This window comes from Chaetodon auriga, chromosome 10, assembly GCF_051107435.1.
Source record: "Chaetodon auriga isolate fChaAug3 chromosome 10, fChaAug3.hap1, whole genome shotgun sequence".
NCBI lineage: Eukaryota > Metazoa > Chordata > Actinopteri > Chaetodontiformes > Chaetodontidae > Chaetodon > Chaetodon auriga.
The window spans coordinates 14,705,784-14,725,006 of NC_135083.1; the positions used below are offsets into that span (position 1 = coordinate 14,705,784).

General features: G+C 41.5%; 1 protein-coding gene across 3 annotated transcripts in view; it reads left to right on the forward strand.

Moving 5' to 3' along the window:
* The window catches only part of sema3b (sema domain, immunoglobulin domain (Ig), short basic domain, secreted, (semaphorin) 3B), a 71,321-nt gene extending 61,852 nt beyond the window's left edge, over positions 1-9,469 (forward strand). For all 3 annotated transcript variants that reach the window (XM_076740171.1, XM_076740172.1, XM_076740170.1), the window contains exons 10-18: positions 1,028-1,097; positions 1,276-1,420; positions 3,234-3,453; positions 3,556-3,647; positions 3,761-3,802; positions 3,979-4,136; positions 4,285-4,340; positions 5,191-5,330; positions 5,670-9,469. In XM_076740171.1, coding sequence (XP_076596286.1) covers positions 1,028-1,097; positions 1,276-1,420; positions 3,234-3,453; positions 3,556-3,647; positions 3,761-3,802; positions 3,979-4,136; positions 4,285-4,340; positions 5,191-5,330; positions 5,670-6,182 — 1,436 coding nt within the window. In that variant the 3' untranslated portion in view covers positions 6,183-9,469. The remainder of the gene's footprint in view (positions 1-1,027; positions 1,098-1,275; positions 1,421-3,233; positions 3,454-3,555; positions 3,648-3,760; positions 3,803-3,978; positions 4,137-4,284; positions 4,341-5,190; positions 5,331-5,669) is intronic.
* Positions 9,470-19,223: the final 9,754 nt, after the last annotated feature.

Sequence of the window (19,223 nt, forward strand, 5' to 3'; positions counted from 1 at the left end):
TAAGCAGGATTTCTGACCTCAATTGTAGATTCTCATTCAGCCCCACATTCCTGCAGACTCAGAGAAAGCATGAGTGAGAGATTAATTGGTGATAGATTCTGGCTTGATCCCAAGCCAATGTTTTTCTTGTGGGTTCAGGCTAAGTTGCAGGCTTGCCTCCGGTGAGTCTTCATATGACAAAAGGCAATAATGTGTTTTCATTAGCCTTGATCCAGAAGCGAGGCTACATTTCTAAAGAATGGATTGTGGGCAGAGGAAATATTTTACGATAAAGACGACATAATTTCACTTAATCTCCCTCAGATCGTTCCACAAACATCTGGTGCCAGTTCATAAATATTCACAATTTACAGATATGTATTACTTAAAAAATGTGGGTAAGTCTAGGAGGAATCCCTGGACTTGAAGAAGTGTAAATCATGTTCCTCTGCAACAATTTGCCCCTCGTTAAAGCCCTCCTCCAAACAACTGTCCAATCATAATTTAGCAAAGAGGTTGACAGGCCTGCTGTACCTGCCATGATTACAAAGAATTTCAATCTGCCATAGTTCTGACTGTAAACTGTATTTGTACCACGTGAGAACAGAATGATTGAAGAAAACATGCACTTTATTTTAAGAAGTAAAACCATGACAATCTGACCAAGAGAGGAATCAACACATGACAATGCCACATCTCTCAAAGAGAAACACCAAACCTCCACTCATGTGGTTTGCACAGCAGCCACAGCAATTTCAGCTCTCAAGATGTTTCTGACTGATCGCATTGACCATATCTGTGGGCAATAATATCCTCAACCTACCGAGTAAAATGTGTCTTAGTCAGACTACTTTTGTTTAAATTCATTTTACAAACCTCTGCTTGAAGCTGTTGTTGAATTCATTCCAGGTCGTGACCCTCAGTACTGAGTGAAATGTCTCTTTAAAGTAGTTGGACATGGCCAAAGGGCTTTGCTTATCTTTCTTTCAACCTTTGACCTCTGGACTGCCACCACCTGACCTGAGTGTGTGTGTGTGTCCGTCCTCAGGTGATGTGTTCCTGTTGCAGACGAGGGACAGAAAGAACCCTCTGGTCTACACTGTCTTCTCTACTTCCAGGTCAGAGTCAATTTATATTGTGTGTGTGTGTGTGTGTGTGTGTGTGTGTGTGTGTGTGTGTGTGCAAAAGAGAGAGGAGAGAAAGACCAGTGGATGTGTGTGTGTGTGTGTGTGTGTGCGTGCGCTTGTGTTACGTGTGTTTTGATATTTCTAACCCAGCTCCCCTGTCCCCCAGCAGCAGTGTATTTAAAGGCTCAGCTGTGTGTCTCTACTCCATGAATGACATCCGGAGGGCCTTCCTGGGGCCCTTCGCTCACAAAGAGGGGCCTAACTACCAGTGGGTCCCCTTCCAGGGAAAAGTCCCCTATCCCCGCCCAGGAATGGTATGTCAGTATCAGTCAAGGCTCATCCACAGAGCAGTGCCAAGAGTGAAAAGTACATTTTCAGAAGAACGACATTTAAGTACAATTCTGAGATACTTTTACTTTACAGAATATTTACGTATCATGCTTTCAGGGGGAAATATTGCATTCTACACTTACACTTACACTATTTGCTTTGTAAATTCAGATTCTTAAAATGTGATACATTGCTTAAGATAAAATTCCCCAACAATATTATCCAGAGGCAGAGCAGGGAGGGGGCGTCTTGGGCTTCAGCCCAAAATGTTTTCTGAAAAGCCCTGAATCTTTTAGGTTTTTAAAACCTTGTGTCATTTCCTGCGAGGCTCTCTGACCGGACAGGCAAATCAATGGAGCAAAGTTCTATTACTGGGAAAATGAGGGGTTGTTGTCTTGTGTGCGTCGTGTTTCATTGAGTCTTGTCACAGTCAGTGAGCGAGGTTGGTAGCCAGATACCTGACCACTTAGTGGAGTAACTGTTATGGACATAAGGGAATTTTTTGTGAGGAGTCAACCTCAGCTGCTAGCCACAGAAAATGGTTCAGGATCATCGGCAGGTTTGTGAATCCACAGCTATAACACTGTAGGTGACTAGACTAATACGGATCGCTGGCTAGCTAGCCCACCCGCGGGCTGTCAGAATTTATTATTGTTATTATTTATTGTTCTTCCCATCTATTGAGACAAACGTTACGTTCATGTTTATGTTCATGTTATACACTGGTAGAAAGCTAAGATTCCAAAAATGCCAAATGCCAACAGCAGACAAACAATAACATGGATAACGGGGGCTCTCCATGTGTGCGACCCACAGTTCTCCCGCTCCTGTCCTCCCCTGTTGTGTCACTGTCTTTTTTTGTGTTTCTTGGACGGGATGTAACTGAAATGGAATTTCTCCTTCGGGAGACTAATAAAGGCATCTGATTCTGATTCTGATGGAAGCAACTCAGTTATTATGTCTCTTAGTGATCCACAGATCGATGATACTCATCAACAAAGATCCAGATGATCCAATGCAGTACAAATATTTATTCCAAAACATGATAATAATCCACAGAAAGACTTTCTCACAATATTAGTGTTATGCAATAACTCCAAATACCTTCTCTCTCTCTGGTTTCTACAGTTTTCATTCATCTCATATAACATTCTTGTGGTATAAGTCTTATAGGCACTTCATACACTGGTAGTACTCAATATTAGACCTCATTTCATCCAAAAGCTCTCCCAATCAATATGTGCTTATCAGGGCTCTTACATTCTGCTAAGCACACAAGCGTAGCGTCAGCAGGATTTGTTATGCAGAGCTTCAGCTGTTACTGCCACAGCAGAACAATCTCCATTGTATTACTGCAGAATAGTAATTGTATTTGGCCTACAGTAAACCCCCTCTCACGCCATCATCAACTCACTGGGTTGTAAAATTAGCGGTACGAATCAAATTAAAAGAAAACGATCATGCTTACGAGTGAATTGTGCAAAACTGCATGGAAAGCAGATTCAGAGTTTGAAGTGCATAAACCAGATCAAAAGTTTTTCACTTCATGAGCAAACTGTACACGCTGTGAAGACTCCACTGTACTCTGCAGAGCTATAACAAATCCCTTACAGTAGAAGTAGATTGACTGGACTGTTGAAGTACATGAATTGCTGGATATGGATCATTTTAAAAATATGAACTGTATCTCTTTATTCATATGTACTGTATTGCATTAGTTTTTGTTCTCATGTTTTCTTAAGCAAGGACCTTATGCTGCAATATGAATTAAACTTTTCTTTGTTGTACGCCCATCAGTGTCCCAGCAAGACTTTCGGCAGCTTTGAGTCCACAAAGGGTTTCCCAGATGATGTGATCCAGTTTGCACGTCACCACCCTCTGATGTATAACCCGGTCTACCCAATGAGCCGCCGGCCCATCTTCGTCAGAACTAATGTGGACTACAGCTTCATGCAGATTGCTGTGGACAGAGTCAACGCTGCTGATGGACAGTATGATGTCATGTTTATTGGCACAGGTGAATTACTTGTTTCAGTTCTAACTCTTAATTTCATATTTAGACATGGAAATAATGAAATGATGTATTAAAAATGACTTGATGGACTGTCTCTTATTTCAGACAAAGGGACAGTGCTAAAGGTGATTAATGTCCCAAGAGAGAGCTGGAACAACATGGAGGAACTTCTACTGGAAGAGCTGGAGGTCTTCAAAGTAAGGAAACTATGATAAGCTGATTTCTTGTAGCACTTAAACACTTAGATGTTAAATTAACTTACTGATATGTGACAAAGTAATCCATTAGCTGTACCTTCTCTGCTTCTCAGGATGCCTCATCCATCATCGACATGCAGATCTCCTCAAAACGGGTATGTTTGTTTCATACTTCCATGAGAAGGTTCACCCAACTTTTTGCACATTTCACTGTGTATTGACAACTATTAACAATACAATAGCACAAGGAGGCATCATAAAGTAGTACAAACTGATTTAAGTCTGATAGAATCACGGTCCTGAAAGCCTCTTTTAACACTTGTCCTCACAGCAACAGCTGTATCTGGGCTCAGACACAGGCATTGCCCAGGTTCCTCTTCACCGCTGCAGTGTGTATGGGAAGGCCTGTGCTGAGTGCTGCCTGGCCAGGGACCCATACTGCGCCTGGGATGGAACGTCCTGTACTCGCTACCTGCCAAACACCAAGAGGTTTGCGACACTCATGACAAACACCAGACAAGGATTCACTACACTGAGCAAGAACACACAATGAAACTATTGCAACTGCAAGTATATTCAAGTATGTTTATCATTCCCTGTAGCAAATTGTAATACAGTGTTATTAACAACATTACAGACGTTTCCGTCGCCAGGATGTAAGGAACGGAGACCCCAACACCCTGTGCTCCGGAGGTATGATTCAAAAACTACTGCTTTGTCTCGGTTGTTGTTTGGTAGGTGTGACTGGGTTTGCAGGCAAACTGCTACAGAGGTACATTTACTTAATAAGAACTCACTCTGACCCTGCTCTGACTCACAGAGACTGTGACTGTGAATCTGACATCTCGCTGTCCCTGTGCCAAAAAAATTCTAAATCCTTCCACCCTTCACCCCAGAGTGACCTCTGCCTCCTAGACCACAATGCCAGCATTCTGTCGCTATCTGTCTTTCTGCCACAAAGCTGGATCGGGCTAATTGCTCAAACTGAAGGAGCTCCTTGGTAATACGATTACATCATGTAGTCTAATGAAGGTCAGAGGAATTGTCCCTAATGAGAGTGGAAATGCATGTAAGAAGTACAGACAAATATTCATCAGTGTCCAACAGGATGCTGCTTTTTGTGTGGCTGTGCTGAACTCCCATCAGCAGCTACACAGAGGCTCATTAATCAGTGTTGACTAGGACTCTATTGTGCTATTGTGATATTTCTACTATAACTAATGTGGGTTACATATTTTTCTTGTGAAGAAATATATTTATATACTGGCACCACAACACTCAAAAGATCCAGTAACTATGTTGTAATCTGGTCTTTATAGATCAGGGAAACTGTTTCAAAGTGTTTTGGTTCCTTTGTGAATCATTATCAGGTCCGTGTCTGTCCCATGTCATCCTGTCTTTTCTTGGTCTGTCCTGTCTGTTATTGTTTTTTCCAGCTCTTTTTTCACCTGTCTTACCTTGTTCCTCTTATATTCTTAGACATTTTTTACTGCCTTTTTCATTTTGCATGGTGTAATGTCCTTGTCTCTGCTGCCCCCTGCAGACCATCATAAGTACCGTGTTGCAGAGAGGAAGCTGTATGGAGTTGAGGGAAGCAGCACTTTCTTAGAGTGCATCCCCAAATCCCTTCAGGCCAGAGTCACCTGGACCTTCCAGAAACATCCACAGAACCCACGGGAAGAGGTAAGAGGGGTGGAAGAGAGTGGAGAGAGGTTAATACTCAAAGATCTGACACATTGTCCAAAGTCACCAAAGGTTTTTATTCACTGTGATGTTAGTTGTGACTAACACATGACCCTTGGCCATGTGTTAGTTATGAAAAAATACATTTTAGCTGTATTGAATCATTTTTCCCACATAATATTGTTAAGCAAAGTCATTTAAGTCAGTATCTTCTGAAAAGACACTGTAAAGACATTATGGCATACTATTTCCGTTAATAATCACCACCAAAAAGTCAGGAAAAAGCAAGGCGATCTTCAGTACCAATTTCAGTCTCCAACATTTCAATGTGTTTTCCAGGTGCGTCTAGATGACCGCATCCTCCAGACAGACAGAGGCCTTCTGATTCGCCGTGTCCTGAAGAGAGATATTGGCATCTACCAGTGCCACGCCATGGAACACGGCTTCACGCAAACCCTTCTAGGCATCACCTTGGAAGTTGTACCTTCAACATCCTCCTCAGTCTCCAATCTGCCCTCTGATGCACCTGTCCGATTAGACCCCCGTAGCGGAGGTGGGCCTCCAATGACCAATCAAAAGCTTTGGTACCGGGACTTCATGCAGCTGGTGGACCACCCTAATCTAAGTACCGTTGACCAGATTTGCGAGCAAGTCTGGGCGCGGAAGAATGCCGGCAGTGACCAAGTGGATAAGAGCTTTCCTGCTCAAGGGAAGGACGTCCCACCTCTGGGCCCCGCGACCCTCCCAGCTAACAAGAAGTGGAAGCATCTTCAGGAGATAAGGAAGGGGAGAAACCGTCGGACCCACGATGGGAAACCGAACCCCCGAGCACCACGCAGCGCAGGGGTCTAACAACATAGAGAAAGAGATGGAGGGAGAAAAGAATGACTGATACAGGAGAAAGGAGGAGAATGATAGAAACTGAGAGACCATGAACTCCTGGAGGTGCTCACACATACAGATACACCCACGCACATAAAAACACATGCAGACACACACACACACAGCACCTCCTCTATTGTGTATATTTACCTATGGATGCCCCCACTATATGGTACCCCAATCCCTGAGTCCTCGTCCCACTAGCCAGCCCCTGCATGTGCTGCCTTACTGCCCAAATTGATTCTGCACGATCCCTTTACACTGTTCCACAAGCGTAGTCGAGTGTAAGCAGGTACACGGGAGGGAATCCACCTTTATCTGTGCGCAATAAACTGATACTCACCTGTCCTTCCCTTTGCCACTGACTGTAAATGGAGGCTGGATTTACAGCACAGGACTACCACATCTTTTGTTGGGTATTAAAGTTTGTCTACTTCATGCCAGCTACAGATGTTTTGTAGCTGGACAGTATGAACACCCACTCTCTGGACTACACCACTGAAAAAAAAAGGTCCCACAGTTTTGGATGAACTCTCCTCATGGCTTTTCTTACCTGAAATACCAATATTTCATACCAATGCAGAAGAATGGTGCACTTGAGTGCTGCGCATAATGGGAAAGAAACTGGAGTAAACTGGAAAGTTATGGTCTCTAACTGGAAACACATTCAACCATTTATGTGCTATTGCACAAGCATGCAAACAAACACTTTTTAAAACATTATTTCGACACAAACACATGAATTTAACTTCGTGTGGTGCTCTTGCTGCACATATTTCCAGTAACCTAATTTTTCACGTGGTTTTGCGTGCATATTACATAATGCAGTGACGGAATAGTAAGAGATGCCAGCAGCGTGGGGCAGCCTGTGGAACAGACCAGCATGTTGCAGAACTGGTTATATTATAAAGTAGGTTTTTAGCGTCTTCCTTCCTAAGCGCATTGAGGCATGTTGCAGCAAAATAGATGACACAATACAATGCAGTGATGGTTAGAGAGCCGTCATATCTGTCGGGATATGATTATATCGCGTTTCTGGTCCAAACCACTAGAGAATGTGTGGTGGAAAACTACTGGCATTCCATGATGTGAGAGAAAGATGAGATGTTTACAGTACACAGACAAAGCTGGAACACAAAGACGTCAATCTCTTAAAGCAAATAACACCTGGATTACATCTGCACAAGTTTTAGTTAGTTTTTATGTGGCATCTGTAAGATACACAAACCTTGTAATGAGTGTTGGAATTACATGTAGAAAAAGAGATTTGACATGATCATTCAGCTATTCAATCAGCTGTTTATTGGTTTGATTTTTGGCTGTGTTCAATGTTTTGTGCATTAATACTAAGGAGAAGACATGAACATGGTGGTTTGGGTGGGAAGCATTAATACGATGAGGAGGAAGACGAAAGATCTTAGTGGACTCTAGTATGACAACCCATGTGTCTGGGCTACAGTACAGTATATATAAATATATATTAGCATGATATTTATGAGTTTTATGATTTTTTCGTATTCTAAGCGGTACTTCAAGTCCTATCTCTTTGACACTGTTCTTGCATATGTTGTTTGCGATAGATATATGCAAATAATATGAGATGAGTGAGTCGCCGACTCCTCATCCAGCACATTCAAATGCACAGAAAGCTGTTCTTCTGCGCTACCCACCATGTATTTTACTGTCCGCAAAAAAAACAAACAAAAAACTTCCATCTGACTCATACACGGTTGGAATCACTTCTCAAAGTAGTGTTACAGTCATCAATGTTATTGACTTTTGCTGCTTAACGATGTCATCTCTTCCTAATGGACAATTAGTACGATAAGGTCTTTCTTCTCTCTGTGTTTAGTCTGATCTCTCTCTGTGAATTATCTGTAAAGAAACCTTGTTTGTTGTCTGTGCTAACATGGTGTGTGTAGCCTGCCCCCTAGTGTCTATTGTGTGTACAGGCTCGGATGAAGAGCTTACCTGTCGTACGATATACTTCATTATATCAGTCTATCCACATGAAAGAAAGCAACTGGCCTTGTGAGATAAAACATGCGTTCATGTTTTGCATCGATGGAATCTCAGTGATTTTTAGAAATATATGGTCTGATTTGTGTTGCTGCCACACATTTCTAAGAAGTATCATGGTTTAAAAGATTTACAATACACTGAAATTGGCTAAATTTGGATTGGCGTGTTCAGTATATCACACAAGCCCTGATAACAGAAGGCAGCACAAACTAGGTCTGTGAGTGGATTTTAGATGTATGGAATCATTGTCGTTATTTATATACCTTCTTTCTAGAGATGTAATTAACTCTTTAAACCGAACTGAACTGACTGACTGATAAAAGGGACCCTCATTTTGACACCACATCCAGGATTTACAGCTAGAAGTTTAGATGTAGGGAGAAGCTGCCTGTCCACACGTGCATGCATCTGCATTTAAACCACAGAACAAATTGAGTTAATTCAATAAGTAAATGGAAATTAAACGTATTATTCCCATACTTGCTTTTCTTCAAGAAGAGATTACTTGCACTGGCAGTGGTGTCAGATTTGCCTGAGTCTCCCTTTTGAGGCAGCAGTTGTTTTGTGCTCTTTTGAAATTGCATGACCAATGTTAGTAGCTAACGCGTTTGACAATGGTGAAGTGGCGAGAAAGAGCGAGAGAAAGAAAGCACAATGTTGAATATTATTATTATTCCTATGTATTTATGTGCAAAGATAAGCTGATATGTTGTGGTGGATTTTTATTTTTCTTATAAATGTAGATTTGCATCTGTATTGTTCATGTTCTGCTGAAAAGGACTCATCCTCAACATTTCTTTTTTTTTTTTTTTTGGACATTACAGCCAATGGGAAAGCTCCTTCTGAACACAGTGTCCAATTAGAGTCTTCGTTGTTCACACAGCCCTCCAATCAACACCCCTGTTGTATTCCATGCCATGTGACGCACCCCTGTACGATAGCTCGCAAGGAGAGGCTTGTGTATGTGTGTGCGTGTGTGCGAGAGAGACATGTGTGCTTGTGGTTTATGAGTGTGTGTGCGTGAGTTTGGGGGGAAAGCAGAGCTCTGTATATAATGGCAAAGGAACAGTGGTGTGTGTGTGTGTGTGTGTAGAGCGGTCTGTAGGTGAAAGTTCAAAGGTCGAAGGCCAAAGTTAATGTGGTGCACTGTAATACTCCCAGAGGTCTTTGTGAAATGTCATGTCAGATTGTTTTTGATTAACACAATAAAAATATGCAGATACTTAAAAATGAAATCCCTGATCAGTTCTGTGATGTAAGAGGGGAAGAGAGGGGGATCATGAAATTAGTCATAGATTCAGAGTCTTGACAGTCCAACATTTTTGAAGACGGTCATGACAATGTAATGATGTTTCTGTTTTTAATTTCTGCCACAATTATAATTGAATCAATGAATGACTGGGGAGCAAATGAGACTGATTGTTTAATTTAACTTAGCAGAAATAAACTTTTCATCTACTTTAACTCACATCTGGATTCTAAATGATGTCGTCTGCATTTCGACCACATGGTGGCAGTCACGCTATGAAGTCTGCGATGCTTTTACTGTATTGGTGACAATGCACAAAAAGGGCTGTAGATGTTGTTTGGCACCGAAAGGGGATGCAGGTTATTCATTTTAGTAAAATAGAAGCAAAACCCACATCCCAGGACTTCCAGCTACTTAAAGCTGAAAAACAAAGCTCAACAAACAAGAATACACAAGTGACACATAAAGCAAAATACACTTCTAGTTATTGCATCATTATAACAAAACCTACATGCGAGTAATTTTAGCTTTTAGCGTCTTATCCTGTGTTGTGCTCAATTTAATGCATGACCCTTTGCTATGGTGTAAGAATACAGCTTCTTTTATTTCATTTCATATTGTTTGCCTTTGCACGCCCAGGCCTCATTTCAGATTTAATGTGTGTCTTTTGTTTTCGGTTTTCTTTTTTGTTTTTTGAATATCTGAACAATCAGTTGGTGATTTAATACAAAAGCCTGCTAAAGCTGGCAAACGCTTTGTTCCCATTTAATCATGTATTTGTTCATTTCCCACGGTGAAGATATTCACACAATCATGTCAAATGTAAATGCTCCTATGCTTCTTTGTTTTTTTCCACTGGGTCAGTTGACAGATGATGTAATCCTGTACAACAAAGGAAAACTGAACCAGTTGTCTCCTTCTAAAATGATCAAACTCTGAGTTGGATTGTTAAAGAATGAAAAATCATTGAAAAATGAATAGAAAACACTAAACAAAAAAAGAAAGAAAACAGAAAGAAATGCAAATTGTAACAAAAGTAGCACATCCAGTACAGCTTTATTTATGGGGTCCTATGTCCCCCTACCTCTGTGTCTCTCCCACCTACCCCCTTCCATCTGTTTATCAGTGTCTCCATCTTTGACATTAGGACCCACATTCTTCATACTAACATCATCATGACCTGCCTGTCAGCGCCAGGAACACAGATCCACAAATGAACATACAACACAAAACACACACACACACACACACACACACACACACACACACACACACATACACACAAATGAGTGAGGCCACTTACATTCCTTTACACATAAGAAACATTCACATATGGTCAAGTATTCAGTGACATTCACACACACACACACACACACACACACACACACACACACACACACACACACACACTTCAATGCAATAAGTGGTCACCATGTCAAAAACACAAAATAAAATTGTGTCCATATTATTCAAAGTGGCAACCCATTAGTTCCCCAGTGTTTTTATTGGCCTACAGTTTTCTCTCTGTGTGTGTATGTGTGTGTGTGTGAGAGAGAGAGAGAGAGTGTGTGTTTGATAGAGTGTGTGTCTGTGTATGTGTGTCTTAAAATGGGTCTGCAATGGTCCATGCTGTCCAAATTGAGGGGTCATTTCCGTATGCTGATTTTACTGGGCACCTCTTGCCATTCTGTGTGTGTGTGTGTGTGTGTGTGTGTGTGTGTGTGTGTGTGTGTGTGAGAGAGAGAGAGAGAGAGAGAGAGAGAGAGTTTGTCTGTTCTTGTACTTCTATCTTTGTGAGGACTTTTCAAAGTGAGTTTCCAACATTTTATCATGTTGTCAGAGCGCCTTTGGGAGGTGAGAGAGAGGAAGGATGGAGGTAGTGGACACACACACACACACACACACACTGTGACTTTTTGTATGTACTCATTTTTGTGTGCGTGTGTGAGGCAGGTGCGTATCTCTCTTCTGTGACTTCAAGCAAACATATTTCCACGCATAGTTGAGTGTATCATAACTGAGTGAATGTAACTTTGGCACACAGTGGCCTCTGTATGAAACATGATATCACTGAGACCCCAACACACACACACACACACACACACACACACACACACACACACACACTCACTGTCATCTAAATACACCAGTGTGTTTACATTCAATTTGTCGCACCAGAAACTGAGAATAGAGAGCACTTATTCAGCTCATTCCCATGCCATTCAATACAATGTTAAACATAGACATACATGGAGCCGATTGAACGCTGTAGTTCTCAGTGAGCTCATAAGATGCCATTTTGACCTCGAGGTATCAACAAAGTTATAAGTCACAGCTTTGTTTTCTGCTGGTCAAGCAGTGAGAGCAATGCTTTAGAAGCTTTGTTTGGTACTATAGTGCAACCTGACGCCTGATCATTTTTGGTACATCATAAAATTTATATGACCTTATAACACTAAAGAGAATTTAGAGAAGAAAACCTTCAGTGTATCAGCATTGTCTAAATATCAGGTACGCTCCACCTTGAAAGAATTAGGTTTACCTGGGACCATAAAGAATGTGGGAAACTCATTTTTGGCAGAAGTCCAAAACTAAAACCTAACCAACCTAAAGGATTAGTCAGGAGTGGCTAACAGGACAGGATTATTATTATTTATTTATTTATTTGTATCTTGGTTTGTGTCCCCCCTCCACTACATTACATATGAGCACTTGGGAGCTTGTTATGTCATCTTATATAAACTTTAGGCTGTTTACTGTCAAATACACTGATGGAAATATGAAATGTCCTTTTCATCAGAATATCAAATGTGTTCCTTTGTAAAGCCATTCTTTTGAAACACACATTATTTCCGTCCATGTTTACCTCCTAGCAGTCCTCTTCTGCACCGCCTTTGCTTCAGTAGCACATTGCTCTGTTTCTTGCCATTTTACCTCCAGCTGCAGATCAGTGGAATAGTGAGAAACCACAGGCAGGAATCTGTATCATGACACCCGCATGCTTGTCTGTGTGTGCACGCGCAGACAAAACACTGAGTGGTCAAAACTTTTATTACTTTTTCCTTTTAGTGGGTGATGTAAAATACTTTTTCCTTACAAAGAAGGCTTCTCTTTTTAAGTGAAAATATTTACTCGTCTTACCCCTTTATTAAGTGACTATAACTCAGAACCTGTGAGAGTAGCATTCATGGCTGCGGTACAGTTTTATAGGTGACACCTTTAATTTTTTTCTCCATGTAGTCTGATCTCTGAACTCTGTGGTGTCCCCGTCATGTCCCCGTCTGGAGGGAACCCAGGTGTGATCCGCTGTGACACCTTCATTCCTCACCTCGGACTCAGAGCAGGTTGTGGTCCAGGTTCTTGTTATCTTGCGCTAAGACTACTGCAGCTCGCTCCTGGCTGTCGGCCTGCCGTCATCCAGACTACAGCAGCCTGACTGCTCTTCAACCTGTCATAAAACGGCTCCAGTTAAGGTTTATTTCTTGTACAATAAAGAGACTGTATGGCAAGCGGAAAGCAGTTTCAATGAACCATTACAATAAATAACTGCTACCATGCCTTCTTTCTATAAATGTTATTTAACTCATTGAGCTGTAGTGTAGATCATTTCTGAATAAATAGAGGGATTATATTTTGTTTCTTGTGTTACTTGTTGGAGAAATAAAGTCACATTAAAGCTGTCATCATTCACAAGAGTTTCATGATGATGAAACAGGTGAACTCCATCTTGCATTTCCTTTAACTACCTGAATGCATAGTAAACACATACATGCACACAGACTCTCTCTCTCTCTCTCTCTCTCTCTCTCTCTCTCTCAAACACACACACCCACACCCACACACACACACACACAACACACACACACACACCAGTTACAAGGCAGACTGACAGGTCTAATGATTAATGAGCCTAATTAACAGTAATTACCTCGGTGATTAGCCTCAGCAGGTTAGAGAGCCTGTTGACACAAAGGAGACAGAGCTCCCACTAACTAACCATAGTCACGCATTCATACACAAACACACGCACACACAGACACACACACACACACACACACACTCAGACATATGACCACTCCTTAATTTGCTGTGATTGAAGTCTACTGCCTTGACAACCCAAACACTCCCCCATCAAACTGACTCTATAGAGAACAAATAGCTCAGACACGAGTAGGAAAAGAAAAAACAAAACCACAGAAAGCAATGAAAAAGAGAAAAGACACAAAAAGGAGAAAGAAATATTCAAAGATAGGAAAAAAAAACAAACTTTGAGAGCCTTATCTTTAAATGTTTGTTTCATTTTACATATCTGTCCAAGGCTTGTTTGACTCAGAGTGCTGTGCAGTATGGGATAGCTTAACCTACGCAGACATAAAGATACCTCGATTCATCTCCAGTTACGACCTACTACCAGCCAAGTCATTTAATTTAAGTTTTATTATGTTTATTATGTGACTACAAAGTCACAGACAGCATTAGGAATCGGCTCGTCTAATACTGGTGCTTCTCTGTCTCTGTTATGTCAGGTGTCAGCACATGCCGTGTGTGAGAAGAGAGCAGGCAGTCTGAATATCAGACTGTGATTGAGGTCTAGTTAAAGGTATTTGGACTAATAATGTACATGTTCTGCCAAAGTGAAATGTCCCCCTGAGCAAAATCAGGTTATTCAATCATCTGTGTAAGTGAAGGCGCTGCTGTGTCCCCGAGTCACACCTCATTTAATCACCTCTTCACACAGCACAGCTGGAGTCAAGCGAGGAGTTCATACCTCACAGCTTAATGACAAAATGCTGGAGGTCGTTCGTGAGTGCCTCTAAAATTGGCCCATCTGACTGTTCCAAAAATACCACCTTTGTGGTTAAGGTATTGGCAAGTAAAACTACCTGGATAAGGTGAGGGAAAAGATCATTGCATGTTGACAGAGATCAGCGTTGATTGTTGGTAGGATGCGAACTGAGGCCTCCGGTGTCAAAGTCAGACACTTTCTGTCTGAGAGGGACCATTTAAGCATTCAAACACATTCTCAGTCCCAGCTCATACATGCTGAAGTCAATTTAGCAGTAATAAATGTGCAACATCATCAAAATAAAGATCATATTCAGTAAAGTTCAACAATGTAAAAGCTTAAGAAACAAAGAGCAAGTGCAAGTCAACAAATAATGGCATATACACTCACACCCATGCACACATACAGTAGGAAGCAGGCCAGCTGACAATGCCTCGGTCAGACCACATGTCTGCGCACAGGGAGCATAACTTCCTGCTGGTCAAAGTGTGACCACACCTTCAGGAAGGAAGTAGCTGAGTGACCGCTGCGTTTCACACAGGACGCTTCCTGCAACACACGCAAACACTTCTCTTACCTGGAGAATCAAAAACCCTGCTTACGCAAAGGAAGTGAAGGTTAATGTTTAATAAACACACAACATTACAAATGATTCCATTCACTGGAACGTAAAGACACTTCCCCACACTGCAGCAGTGTGTTGTCTGTGTGTGGACGTGTATTAGTCACACTGTCTGGACATGAATCTGTTTACACCGTCATATCATGGGGACTTGTTTTGTCCCCATGAGGAAGGCAAGGAAATGTAAATCATTACATTTTAGAGTGAAGATTTGGGTTAACCTAAGTAAACTGAGGTGTAGGTTAAGGATAGGATTAGGAAAGTAGTGGTGATGGTTACAATTTGGGTAAGTCTCCAGGAAATTATTAATCTATGTAATGTCCCCAGAAGTGATGGAAAAGTAACTGTATGTGTGTGTGTCTATGTGTGGCTGCAGAGAGAGAGAGAGGGGGAGAGGATTGATTGAATCAATATGGCTGTGATATAAACTCCAGAGGCAAAGGGATGAAATGGGAGGAAAGAGGGATAGGTTTGGCAAATAAACAGTCTGAAAGGCATACGCCATGAACTTATGAACTTGCTGTTATTTATTTATGTATTTTCTTATTTTGATCATTTTTACTTTTGTGTATGAGGCTTTCTTGTCATGTTCCATGTGCTCAAAGTGTTTTTTTTTTTCTTTGGCAACATGTTTTTCATCAAAACGTCATGCCAATAAAGCTTCATTGAATCGACTTTTTACAACATTCGCTATATTGGCAAGTGCATATGAAACGGTTTGGTCTCAGGTGGGCAGTTCTAGAGGTGCACTGTTACCCAGTACAGCTGTTGTAGCTATCACACACACACAGACACACACACACACACACTTCAGAGTTACATAGACTTTCTGGAGACTTGCCACTACCACTACATGCCTAACTCTAACCTAACCGCAGCATGTACCTCACCTTAACTCTTGTCTTACCCCTAAAATGTAATGATGGGGACTTCCTTAAGGAAGACGAGTCCCCACAATGTGACTGTGTAAACAGATTTATGTCCCCACAACATGAGTAATACATGACCACACACAAATGTACACAAACATATGCGTGCGCACACACACACACACACATGGCCAGTCATCAGTAGGTCATTACCTCTGACATAATCAAGGCAATCTGGTGAAGCACCAAAATCCAGCTTTCGCACTACTCAAGAACAGGAAGTAAAACATAAGTGTGTGACGGTAAACAACCACTGGTATGTGAGCAATTGACCGGACTTCCCAGCGGCATTCACTTATCTTTTGGCATGTAGCTGTATGTTAGCGTATGCTTTACTTCCACCTTTAAACAACCAGGTGTTCATCCTCTTCTCGGTTGTTTATTCCGCTCTGGGTAAAAACAGCACCTCTTTGTCTCTATCTCCATCAGTTTCTAATACCTAAAGGATGACTGTCAGCGTCTGCACATGAAAACACATGTTCTCCTCTGTGGTGCAACAAACATCTGTTGAAGGCTAAGATAGTGCTCTTGCATTTGTGGAAAAGATCTCGCTAATGCCAGGAAATTACAGGCCCAAACATCATTAGCTGTGGTTCCTGATGATAGGCTGCATCCTGAATACGATGACGACGCAGCTACAGCATTTGACACAAGTGCAAATAAGCTGACGCCAGTGGTGAATCATCGCTGTATAAATTATGGTCAAGATCAGATACACGGGGGGAGGGTAGATACAGTGTCTGGGTACTGGAACAACAACAATCATCTGCTTTGTTTCACGGGTCACCAACAGCATTTGTCCAGAATGTTTCTAAGCAGTCTAATTAGCCTATTATTGTTTAATATTTTCACTTTCTTACAAGTTTTTTAATTGGTATTAGCCTATATCAGACTCCCTAAAAACATCTAGAATGATAACTGGAAACTTAACTAGAAAATGCTCTCAGACTAGGAGGACTACCGATGAATGAGTCCATATCCAGCGTTCTCATCCCCGCACAACTCCTTGTCAGTTCTTGTGGTTGGCAACTTAGTGGTTCAGCATGCCTCACCGGCAGCTGCCCAAGCTTTCTGCTGTCCACTGTGCAGGATAACAGATGATGTTATCCTGCACAGTGGATCAGATGACATTTCACAGCAACACATTTCTGGCCCTGTACCTACTGACTGTTATGGAGACATCAAATTCAGCAGAATCTGCTCGTTTTACCTGTGGTTGAAACACTCCTGCCATGCAGTAGGCCGGCGTTTTGTGGATCATTTTGCAGCTTTTCTGGGATGTGCAGATCTGTTTGACAGAGACGGACTTCACCCAAACATTGCTCTCTGTGAACATGTGCCTGACTGTCTTATCCACTAAAACTATTTGCTTTGACTTTTGGTGAGTCAGCCACACTCCAATGACTGTTACCATAACTTTTCATGCTTTTCAGGCTTTAGACCTGGCCATAGTACAATAACTGCTGCAACTGTTGTTATTACTGCTGCACTTTTGGTGGATCTGTCCAAGACTTTTGAAACTGTTGACCACAGCAGTGTTTTCTGAAGCTGCTGTCTGTGGATTTGATGTAAAAGCTAAACAGGTTTATCAAGGTTTCCTTCTATCCAAGAGTGCTAAACATCATCATCAGGGCATTTTAAAGCTCCACAGGTGCTGCACTGCATTTACCAAACACCTGCAATCACGAACAACCCTCAAAGAACAGAAAGTGTGGTTGTACCATAAAAGAATGACGCCATTTTGACTTCAAACCAGCCCACATGGTTTGGGAAGTAATGAAAGACCTTGACTAGTTTTGTATGATTATTTACAGTCAAGAGAGATTTGTTGTGGGTTTGGCATTACCAGATGAAATGAAAGAAACAAAACAACAAAAGGATTTATGAAAAAAAAAAACTTCTTTTAATAGTGACAGTCTCTTTTCGTGCTTAGGATCGTAAACACATGTTAAAATATGAACGTTACTTTCATTTGCAACTGATCTGTGCAACCTTGTGTATAACATAGTCACAAACAGAGAGTATTGTGTTAAAATATACACACATACTGCAATATTTATTACCATACCTGATAAAGAATACACACACACACACACACACACACACACACACACACACACACACACACGTTGTTAAAGATATTTGCTGTTTTCCATACTAACACTATAGGAAGGCAACTACATATCTACTATATTCAGAGATCTTTGTAATGAATCAAGCACAGTTAAAGTACTGGCAGAGTGGGTCCTATGTCTGATTACAAGACCATTCTGTCTCTCTCTATTACGACAATGATTTTTCTTTCGTGATTGTCAATAAGAATCCTCACAAGGGCTCGACAATGCAAAACAGTTGAGCGTTTGGCTTTGCGGATGGTGCTTATGCATATGTTGGAAGTTGCTGTGATGAAAATTTAGAGCCAATAAATACTTGTCATTCCTCATTCCAACTGGAAGTCTGACATTTGGAACAACTGTTGACAGAATAATCTTATTAGATGAGATTCGGAGCGACAAGGAAGTCTTTCTGTGGGACTCACTTGTAAACAATGCAGATAAGTTTTCTTCCTTCAGGGGTTTTGAGCACACATTAATACGTTTGGATAAATCCCTTTCAGATCACTGTTGCTTTTCAAGGAAAAGTCAAGTCTTCACAGTGAATCTAGAACATCCACCTCATTTTAATTAAGCCCTGGTTCAAGCTGCAGTGGGGACTTCTTCTGTGGTTTTTGTGAAAGAAGCCCAGGAGAGCAAGCAGACCCTCGGCACGAAGGAGAGTGAGGTCTGTGCGGCTGTGGGGAACGTCAGGGGGTCAGCAAGAGATAAATGATGCTGGTTTGAATACTGAAAGATAAATGATACACAGTCCTGCTCAAAGTGGGTCATATATTGAGCTTGTGCATGAACTGCGTGTCCTGGGAGAACGTGGTGTAATGACACTATCTATCTAATGAGTAATGAGTTGTATTATTGGAGGCTGGAATACATGCCTTCACAGCCACAGTGCAGACTCCTAACAGATTGTGGCACACCAAGAAATTGTTCATTTCTTCTGGGACTTAACACAAGAGATAAATGACCAAACTTGCCTTTTCCCCTCATGAGGTTTCCCTGTATCTGCAGTCAGTTCTTAATTTCCGTTCAGCTTCCTGTTTCTCTCCCTTCATCATCACTTTCCCTCCACATCTCTGTTCAACATGTTTACTGTCTTTCGCTCCTCCTTTCTTTTCCCTTCTCCTGTTTCTTTTCGTCTCCCTCTCCTCTCTTATTTGTGTTCTTGGCGCAGGACTAATCAATTAATCATAATATCTTTGGTCTAATTACCATTAACACATTGACGCTATTATTCAATTTAGCCATTGCAATTTCACAGTAGTGAAGTCTTTAGAAGATTTGGACCACAT